Consider the following 10966-nt stretch of genomic DNA (forward strand, 5'->3'; position numbering starts at 1 on the left):
CAAAATAAATCCTAATATCAGCTGCATTTCTATATAATAAAAAAAATCCATGCCTATACATTGTACGGTTATTTTTAGCATAAATGAGAGTTGTATTTTTGTCAAATACCTTTCCTGCATTTATTGGGATAATCACATAGTTTTAGATGTCATTCTTTTTTATATGGTTAATTCTGTTGATTGTTTTCCTTTGTCATAAATCCAACTTGATCTTAAATGAATGATTTCTTGAAAGTATTGTCTCTTTGACAAGATTTTATTTAAATTCTTAAAAATTTAATAGTCAATAATGATATTTGGTATATTGTTTTGTGTGTGGTTTTTTTCAGTCCTTTTCTGGTTTAGGTATTTATCTCATAAGAGTACTGGTAGAGTTTTTCCTTTCTCAATTTTTGAGAATAATTTGTGTAATAGTAGTATTTTTAAAATTTTTTTAATTGTAATTAATTTGTTTGTTTCCTTTTAGTTTACAGGATTCAATTCCACAATTCCTTGAGTTTCACATTTTGTCCCCCTCCCTCCCCTCCCCCTCCCCCTGTAGTAGTAGTATTGTCCCTTAAAAAGTCTGAGAGTTCTGTAAATCCCTCAGGACCAGGATTTTATTTTCCTTGGTAGTTACTTTAGAGATACTCTGTTGCCTTTTCTGAGATTGGGTTATTTAGGGACTTGATTTTAACTTGTTAGCTTTGGTATTTTTTTTTTTAAAATAATTTTTTTTATTGATGTCTTCTGTTTTTTACAACATCATAGTTTTCTCTAGTATTCCCCCTGCCCCTTCCAGAGACCCATACCATTAGCACAAAGTAGTACCTTTTTAAAGAGGAAAAAGAAATCACCACAATAGATTGAAAAAGTTTAAAAACATAGACTGTATATATAATGACATATCCTTAGTAAACTGCATAAATTTTCTTTGTGAGAGGAAGTGTAAAGAACTGGGGTCATCCATAAGCATTTACTTTAGGGGTTATCACTTGAGTTGAAACTTCAGTGTAGCCTAGAGCTGGAGGTGACAGAGAGAGTGCATTCCAGGAAACGACAGTCTGTCTTTCTCCTTTCTGCCAGTTTTGCACCACTAGCTGCCTTTGCGATATCTTAAGTTGGATTTCCAACATCTCAGCTTGTCCCTAAATACCTCATCCTCCCTCATCCCCCCTTCTCTTTAACTTTTCCTTATTCCCAACCAAAGTGTTATTCTTGAGGATATCGCCTAGTCTTTCTGGTTTCCCAGATAAGGATTTTATACTTGATTCTTCATTCTTACCCTTTGTATATCTGTTACATTGCCAAATCTTGACACTTTTACCTTTCTTAAGACCTCATATATGTATATGTATATGTGTATTTATATATATGTGTATGTCTATTCTCTTCTTTCTGTTTCTATAACTACCACCCTTGAGGTCCATTTCCCTGCCTTGTCTTTTCCCCCCACTACAGTTCCAGCCTTCACTTAGCTGCCAAAGTGATTTTCCATCTGTGTCAAATTCCAATGGCTCTGGCCTCTTTCTTACCTTCAGGCTGAAATATAACCCCCTTTGTCATTTAATGCTCCCTCTTCTCCACCACAGCTATATTACCCTAAACTGTTCTTCCTCCCATGGGACCATCCATCTCTTATCTCTGTCCCTTTTTACTGGCTGACTGTCCCTTCTCTCCTGCATGGAATTCTCTTTCTTCTGGCCTAGGCCTCATCATTTTTCTGACCTCTTTTAAGACTTCGCTCAAATTCTCACCTTCTCTAAGAGGTTTTTTTCTGGCTCTCTTAGCTCCTAGTACCTTCATGTTTCCTGTTGCCTTTGCATTTATCTCCTAAGTTGTTATTTATGTGTTTTCTCTCCCAGTTGAATCTGAGCTCCTTGAAGGTCTGGACCAGTTTTGCCTTTTTTTCCTGTAGCACTTACCAATATGTTTTCCCCAGCACTTATCACGTGGTAGTTGCCTGGAACATTTTGCATAATAAGCAGGGTCATTTTGTCTAGAAAATAGGTGCTGAAAAATGTGAAAGAACTTTGTAAATCAGCTTTGAGCTAGACTATGACAAGACTGACAAGTGAAATAGGATCAGGAGAGTGTCATGCCCTGAGGTTTTCGAATAGCATTTTGGCTGTGGTGTGGAGGGTGCCTTGGACAAGGCAGAGACTTCAGGCAGGGAGAGCAATTAGGAGTTGCAGTAGTTTAGAGAGGAGATGATGAAGGACTGAACTCAGGTGGAAGCTGAAAGGGGAGAGCCGGGAAAGGTATTTGGGGGATATTGTGGAGAGAGAAACAACGTTTAGAAACTGTCTGGGTAGGGGCAGCTAAATGGTTCAGGGCGTAGAGTCTTCAATTGAAGTTAAGAAGACCTGAGATTGAATATTGCCTTGGATAGTAAATAGCGGTGGGACCTTGGACAAGTCACTTAACCTCTGTGTCTCAATTTCCTGTCCTGTAAAATGAAGATTATTGTCGCACCTACCTCACAGTGTTATTGTAAAGATTAAATGAAGTAAAATACATAAAGTGCTGTGAAAGCCCTAAAACACTATGTAAATGCTTGATGTTACTGTGATTTTTACACTGGAGGGTGAATCGGGCATGCACTGAGGTTCAGAACCTGGGTCAGGATGGGAGTGTTCGAAAGAGAAATCAGGAAGTTAGAAGAGATGCTTTTTTGGGGGGAATTATAATTTCATCCTAAATAGCACATTTTGGATATGCCTTTGGGAAATCCAGATGTTGTCTAGCTGGCTGTTGGAACTCATACTCTGAGGGCTGAATATGTAAATGGAGTCATCTGCATAGTTATGATAATTAAACTCTTGGGAATCAATGAGATCATCCTGAGACAGTGAACTGTGTGTTTTCTTTCCAGCTCGAAGTTCTTTGGTCCTGTGTTTATGAATCATAATAGAGTAACTTAAGTCAACTTCCTATCAAATGGTGTATGGAATACTTTTACAATTCCAGATAATTTGACTTTGTACTATTGGGGTATTGAACAAAACAGTATTTTTTTTTTCCTGCAGACCTGTACTTTCATTAGCATAAGGACCTGTCAGTGAGCAATCTCTTTCAATCAATGCCAATGTGAGGGGTTTAGAAAAGTTACATGGTTTCTCTAGGTTTACACTTGATATACATTTATACTTGATTTATATTTATACTTGATACTTGATAGCAGAGGCTGACTTGAACCCAGTTTTTCCTGGCTTTCTAGTCACTAGGTCACCCAGCTTCGTTTGCATATAGTGGTTGCTGAATATTTAATTGCGTTGAAGCTAGAGCCTGGAGGGGGAGTAGTGTCCTTAAAGAGAGACTGGGAGGCAAGTCATATAACACCACGCAAGTTGTAAGTAGCGTCTAAGGACGAGGTATGGTATTGCAACATTTAGCAACAGTAGCCCGCTCCATTTGTTTGTAAATATAAAATGACACTTCACTGTGGTACAAACAGGATGTTTGTTTTGCTGTTATCTCCCAGGCTGCTTCAGAAGCACCTTGAGGTTCAGGGACCTGTGTGGTTCTTTTGACAAAGCACAAAATAAATGTCTAAGAATGAGTCAAAGGAAATGGAGGACTCCTACATTTTCTCGTTGTGCAAGTCATAATTGCCCCGCGAAGATTTCCCTTCCTGAGTAGTTTCCATTCTCTCCTTCCCCAAGTGCTCCTTCGAGGTGCATTGGGAGTGCTGGGGAGCTGCAGCAAGGAAGCCCGTGTTGCAGGGATGCCAGCTTGTACTTTGCCAGGGAGCTGGCAGAGGACCAGTCTGCAGGCGGGTCTCTGGCAGCTTCCCGGCCCCCGCACTTCAGCACCTTCTCCTTGATAGGCTGGCCACCCTGGCTTGTATTTTTTTTCCTATCCAATCCTCCTCTTTTTCTGGCCTTAATAGGCTAACATGCCCAATTAAGGAGGTGGATTGTACCACAAGAATCTTCTTGGAAGGGGTTTGTTTTTTTTTAATCTACGCAATCCAGCAATTTTCTGTAGCCCAGGGAATGATTTCTTCCCTTCCTCGCTTTTCAAACTTTGTTTTTTGGCTTGGAGTTGTTGGCCAGTGACTTTCCTCAGCTGCGTTTCTTTCCTTTCCTTCCCCCAAATTTTGCCCCGCTTGATATTAAATGCTTTCAAACGAACTCCCTGTGCCTAGGAAAGTGGGTCAAGCTTGCTGAAACCCAGAGTGCCCGGATGTCTATCAGAATCCCAAACTGAACGAAAAGCTTAGTTTAGGAAACTGGAGTCTCTGGGAGCAGGTAGGAAAGTGACTTTGTTTTTTAAGAGAGTGCGGTGTGTCAGGGAGAGAGGAAACTGACATCCACTGACTCCTCCCGACAAATGCTGAAGGAGAATTTGGCTGGAGGGCCAGCCAGATGAGAGGGTTGATGGACTGCAGACTTTTTGCTTTATGAACTTAATTATGGCTTCCCCGTCAAGGTAAGGAAAGGGAAAAAGTTTTTTTTTTTTGTAAACTAAGGCCTAGGGGATGGAACGTTGTTGTTCCAAGGGGAGGGGAAAGAAAAGTAGTAACTTTTCCCTTGTTTTTTTATCATCATTTCTCGTGTTAATGTCTATTTTTTACCCTCAGGCTCAAAATAGTTTTCTTTATTTTCCAGTTACTCAGCGTGTGTGTGTAAGTGTGTGAGTGTGTGTGTGTGTGTAATCTTGTAAGGAAGGAAATGTATTGATTTGTATGAAAAATGAAGATTGAAATTTGTTTTGGAAGACGGTGGGAGTTGTTAGGACCAAAATTATTTGTGTGATTATGTTTTTCTAAACTGTTGATCAAAATTTTTGTGTATCCTCGCTTCTGTATCGTCATTTGTGCTTTTTAGGTGAATTACATTAGGGTTAAGCAAAATAGAGTTCCTGTATTTGGAACCTTGCCAGATGTTATTCAGGATTTTGCTAATAAAATGTATAGTTTTGTATCAAATGGCTGTTGGTGGAACTCCAGAGTTTTCTCCAGGCTGGAGATGGACTTCGAATTGGGAAGGGGAGAGAATAATTAACTACAGTTGTCACTGGACCTGGGTTGTTTGCTGTCTGGTTGATATCAAGAAAGTAGTTAATTAATTTGAAATTCAAACTGCCCTGTAGTGTTTTCGCTTTCTTCTGAGTGCTCCTACTTCTAGAGAAACTTCTGAAGTGCAAAGTAGACATTTGTTTTTAACTCCTTGAATGTATTAGAAAACAGGACAATCTCTTAACCTAGAACTCCGTTTCTGAAAAGTAAAAAATAAAAAAAAAAACCAGGTCGTAAGCTGCAGTTTGATGTCCTCTGTCTACTTTGGTGTGGTTTGTAGACTAATCTTGTTTATGGTTAGGAAAAAAAAAGCATAGTATATGATGATAGAAAATAAGAACTAGTGCTGTAGTTTCATTAGGACAGGTAATTCCCAAAAAGTAATCTCCATGCAGATTAAGACCACCTCTGCAATTTGTATAGTCTTGGAGAGTTACTTTGAGTTCTGCATTGCTCCCCAGGATCATGTGGCCAGTATGTGTCAGAGGTCTGAATTGAACTCAGATCTTCTTGGCTCCATGGCTTGATTCTGTCCACTGCTACCTTTCGGGGATAACAAACACTAAAAACTTGGATCTGGGCCAGTCCACCACTTTCACCCACTGATTTTGACTTTTTACCCAGTGGCAAAAGTGGCTTGAGAAGCGAAGGTTGAGTACTTACAGAAGAAATCTATATATTTTTCTTCCTCCATTCCTGCTAGAATTCCTTTGCTCTGTGATTTAGGGTCTGCAGAGAAGGTTCAGAATATCTCCAGCTTCTAGATTGCCTCTCATTATGTCCTTGAACCTGGAACTGCAGAGGGGCTGGGGCTTGGGGCTAGGATTGCTTGTGATGAACAGATTTCTTCTGTGCTGCATTCACCCTCCTTGCACACAGACCTAACACTATCAGTGCCAATGGGAGACATTTTAGAACTTATGCACTGAGAAAGGAGTATGCAGGGTGATTTCAGATTGTTTTTGAATTTCAAGCAAACCCTATAACCAATGCAATGTTGCATTAGATTTAAGAGATATGGGGTGATGGAAGGATTTGGGGAATTGTAGAACAACTTTGCTGTGTACCAAACACCACATTTTCCACTCCTTCATTTAGGTTATGTTGGCCTGCTTTATCCTTGGCTGTGAGATGGTTTAGAGACACATGTAGGATTTGGGGTCAGTTATGCCCAGCTGCCTGTTGGTATGATCTGTGGCAGGTCACTTAAACTCTCACTTTGCTCATCTGTAAAGTGAAGAGGTGGGGGGTGGGGTGGACAGTTCTAAGGCTTATGGTCCCTGGGGATTTGTGGGTCTGATCTTACAGGATCCACGGGTGAGGGAACATGCAGATTTGTTCTGTGAAGTCAAAGGGCTGCATTTTAGGACCTAGAGGGCCCCTTGTGACTTTGAAGCCGAAGGTTCTCCACCCCATTTGATAAACTGAAAAAACTTGACTTGATTTTCAGGTGGTAGAGTCTGAAGGTAAATTAAATTGGATTCTTGTAGCACTGAGCAGCGGGGCACCGAGGTGTCACAGTGGATTGAGTGTCTGGTCTGGAGTCAGAAAGAACTAAGTTCAAATTTGACCTCAGATACTTAATTTATTAGCTGTGTGACCCTGGGCAAGTCACTTAACCCTATTTGCTTCGCTTTTCTTATTTATAAAATGATCAGGAGAAGTAAATGGCAAACTACTCCAGTATCTTTGCCTAGAAAACCCTAAGTGGGGTGACACAGAGTTGGACAAGACTGAAGGACAACCAGAAAACAACACTGATGAAGGTCCTATGTCAGGGCCCACTGGACACTGATAAAAGGGGGCAAATGAACATCTTAATAACCGATTTCGGATCATACACATTGAAACACATGCAAAAGCTGCCAAACTGTTTTTTCATGCTTAATGTGTGTGTGTCCTGTAAATGGAAAGAATTTCAGTAGAATGACAGAGAGAATGAACCTTTTTCGGAGTTAAAGATAGGAGAAGTTATTGGTAGAAAAGAGTACTAACTGTTTCAGAACTGTTTTGGAAAATACCGCTCACTGGGCCTTTTAACATTCAGTTTTCAATTCTCTACCGCCCCACTCCATAATTAGATTATGTTGTATGAGGGAAGAAGACCACATCTCACACTGTAATACCTTGTATCTCCCGAGAGCCAAGTGAGGTTAAATTTCATCATTTCTTTCAAATCTGAAAGCACAGAGTGTTTTCCTTTATTTATACAGGTGAGAAGATGAAATGAAAAAAATGTGAATGGCTTGTTTTTAATGGTTTTTCATTAGGGGTTTTTTTTATACTATTTGATGTGTGATTTATTTTCCATTCTCTTGAATGGTTGATTACCCAGCTGTATGACTTTGAAAATTCAGTCAGGTAAGGCATGATATACATTATTTTAAACTTTCAGAAATTTTTGTCAGCTTTTCCGTGCTTTTTCTTAGAAAGTAGGCCTGCTTTCTGCAAGTATGGGACTTGGCAAGATGGTTCTGTTGCCCAATTAAATAACAGCAATTTTTAAAACTTGTACTTTCTTGATTATAGTTGCAATTGGCTTCAGCTTTGAAACTGAGAAATTAGTGTTTTATTATAGAAATAAAATAACGGTCATGTTTTCTTCTAGTGAAAACCAGTGAAGCTTTTTTGGTGTTTTTAAATCGAGTTAGAAAAGTCAGATGAGAGTCTTAACATATGACACATTTGTGTTTTTTTTTTTCTGGGGGATAAGCATGCTTTGGACTGAGTCAGCTCTGTAGGGAATGTTGTTGGTGAATATTACTGAGAAATGTGAATGCTTTGTTCTGTTTTGTCTCCCCTCCCCCTTCCTTATTGGAGAACCAGCCTATCTATGAGAAAGGATACATACCTTTACCTCCCTCCTATCAACTGTGAAAAAGCCCTGATTTTTAGGTGTGAAATTAAAAAAAAAACAACAAAAAACCAGAGACTCTTGTCTTTTGATGGTAATTTTGCTTAGACAACTTCTTTTTGTAGTAGCATCTCTGCTTTCCCCTGTTCTCTTAAATTAAGTTTTCTTATTTAGGATTTTTACATCTGAGGACTCTGGGTGAGGATAGGTTCTGTTCCTTCCTGCATTGTACTTAAAATAGCTTCCCAGGTTTCTTCTTTTAAGCTGGAGGTAATTCTTTAAGAGAGTTAGCAGTTTTCTTCTGGTAATGGCTTCCCAGAGTTAGAATGTAGTTTACTGATAACTTTTAAATCACTGAAATAAAAAATAACAGAATTGTTCTAAGAGACTGTTACTAATCTCTAGAACTTGAGGGTCATGTTATATGGGGAAAAGCATTGCGCTGACCAAAGGCACGATCAATGTTTTATAAGCCATGCATTCTTCTGTTTTATTTTAGGAAATCTATGAAAATTAGGAAGTTCAAGGTGATATAGCTACTGATCTGTGATAATTAGAAGGAATAATAGGGAAGAATAATGCAGAAAGTAAAGGGATTGGGGAAGTAATGAGCATAATAATTTATGTACCATTTTGACTCTGCTTGCTTACTTTTTCCTCTTTTGACATAAATTGAAGATGTAGATAGGCACCATTTGCAATTTATCTATATTTCCTCTTTACAGAGAAGTCTCTTGGTTAATTGTAACTCCAGGTAGGATTAAGACCTTGGTCTCCTTTTAACTGTTGGGTTTTTTTTAGTTAATTATGAGTTAATTATCGTTAGCTAGTATTCGGGAATACTCTTAAGTACAGGTAATGAAAATGACATCAGAAACTACTGCCCACCCATTTTTAAAGATCACCTGTTCTGTAGTCAGTTGACAGTTGGAATTTGGTATGTGGGTGGTTTTTTAAAAAAAATCTCAATTTTATGTTTACTTTGGATTGAAGGGTGTTTTCCTCATTTATGTGAAGGAAATCCTATGCTTTGGACTTGTTTGATTTGGAGTTCATGATTTTTTATGATTAAACCAAGATAATCCTTTATTTCTCAGCTACTTTAACAATAAAAGCAAGAATTGTTGGATTTATTAATCTTTTCAGTGCTTAGAAGAAGAAATACAAAACCTGAATTCAGTTCAATTTTAATAAGCATTTGATATGTGCTAGGCTACATTTTGTTACTTAATGGGCATAAAAAAGACAAAAATGAAAACCCCCACCTTCAAGGAGCAGCAAAACAATTTGTAAATAGAGAGTAAGTACAAATGAAATCCAGCAACATCTGACTTCCACTTGCAAGGTGATGGGGATACAATATAAAAAACTGAAACACTCCAATGACAAAGTAATTTTTGGGTAGGGAGTTGAATTAGCAATTTGAAGGACTTTGGGAAAGGTAGTCTTATGTAGAAATTGATTTTAGCATAAGAATTTCCAGAGGCAACCTGGAGAGATAGCCTTGGAAGGCACCCTTAGGCTTCTCCTTCTTTGACTCTCTTCCCCCTACCCCCATCTGCAGTCCCTGTTAGTTTTATTTATCTTGTTTGCATTTTGTATCTGCTTTACTCCACACCCTTTGAAAAGTGTAAGCTGCTTGTGAACAAGGACTTCTAGTTTTCTCTTTGGATTCTCAGCCAAGGTCCTGACACTTAGTAGATCAGTGACACTTGGTAGATCAATGTTTGATAAACCGAAGGAGCTAATAAATTAATTGTATTTTTTATTAATTTTGTTAAATATTGCCCATTTACTTTTTAATCTGCTTCTGTTGGTCACATGCGCCTATTGTGTTTGACATAGAAAGTCTATATGACCTCTAAGGAGGGCCTGCCCCTTCATGTCAATCTGTAAATTCAGCCAAAATAATAACAAATGTTTTATCATTGCTATGTTATCACTCAAATTTCTTAGTTTCAGTTTCATTTAAGGTTTAGATTTTAGGGGTAGAAGTTGAGGATGAAGAGTTTTGATTTTTTCTACTGTTTGTTTACTGGGTGGCAGGTTCAGTTTTCTGGGCTATGGTTTATGATGTTAATAATTATACTAATGGGACAATTACAGTTAGGTATTAAAGTAGATAAATTTTTGGTTGTCTTTTTTTCCTGATGATTGTAATTTATTACTTCCCATGTTTTTTTCCTTCTCTGAAAAGTACTCTCCTGTGGTATTTTTGTTTTTTATTTCCCATTTTAGCTTAAGCAGTTTAACTTCATATCTGGCACCTTAAAAATCTCTCAAAGTAGTCATCCTAAATTAAACTTTTTATAAACAAAAGGTGACCTCTTTTACAGATAGAATAGGATGTTAGGGTTTTTTTTTTCTTATATTGCATTTTTCTAATTCATAGTACTTGTTTATAATTAAAATTTATTCATTTGCTTCATTTTAGTAGTGTTCCTCCCATATATTTGTAGATCTGTACTGGCTATTGGGAAATTTTTAAATGCCCTCCTGCCCAAGTTAATTAGATTTTCTATTCTATTCCTGGCTTGGGTATATTTGTTTCTTTACTTTCTGTTTTCACTTTCTTTCCTATATCTGACCCCTGCTTTTCCTTGGTAGGAATACCTAATGTTGGTTCAGCTGAGACAAAATTCCCCAAATAAAAGGAAAAAAAAAGTTTGAGACAGGTATTTTTAGGACCTCCCGGTGTTTATTCAAGACTATTATATTGGACTCTGTACAGTTTTTCCAATTAGAGGAACTGTCTAAGATAGTATCTTTCTTAGGAACAGAATGCTGCCACTCGAACTTTATTTTTCTGTTTCATTTTATTATATAGAAACCGTTGTTGTGAGTCATGCATAGTAACTTCTCCTTACAAAATACTGACTCACAGTTTATTAGAGTAGTTATACTTTTTTATTTAGATGAAAATCTTGGTGAAGAAATCAGGTCAGTCAGTGTTGGAGTTCTCCACGGTTTCTGGAATTTCTCTTTTTCTTTCCCCACAGCCACAGTTTAGGAAGTCCTTTCTTATATTAGAAATACTGTGGTATTATTTAGTAATACACCTGGGGAAAAATGTTGTGAGAGATCTTACAGTTCTTAGACCTTCACTTCCC

General features: G+C 37.9%; 1 protein-coding gene across 11 annotated transcripts in view; it reads left to right on the forward strand.

Annotated features, from left to right (window-relative positions):
• Window positions 1–10966, forward strand: part of AFF1 (ALF transcription elongation factor 1) — a 175758-nt gene that overhangs the window by 36661 nt on the left and 128131 nt on the right. For 2 of the 11 annotated variants that reach the window (XM_069093581.1, XM_069093590.1), the window contains exon 1: window positions 2494–4413. The exons of 6 other annotated variants lie outside the window; for them this stretch is intronic. Coding sequence is in view for 2 of the 5 variants with exons in the window: in XM_069093539.1 (XP_068949640.1) it covers window positions 4385–4413 (29 nt within the window). In the remaining 3 variants the exon portion in view is untranslated. Of the gene's footprint in view, window positions 1–2492; window positions 4414–10966 lie in introns of those variants that run through there. 3 more of the 11 variants (XM_069093608.1, XM_069093539.1, XM_069093573.1) reach the window with 3 other exon arrangements.

This window comes from Petaurus breviceps, unplaced genomic scaffold, assembly GCF_028583685.1.
Source record: "Petaurus breviceps papuanus isolate PSGF00001 unplaced genomic scaffold, PetGlider_PUasm1.0 126, whole genome shotgun sequence".
NCBI classification, from domain to species: Eukaryota; Metazoa; Chordata; class Mammalia; order Diprotodontia; family Petauridae; genus Petaurus; species Petaurus breviceps.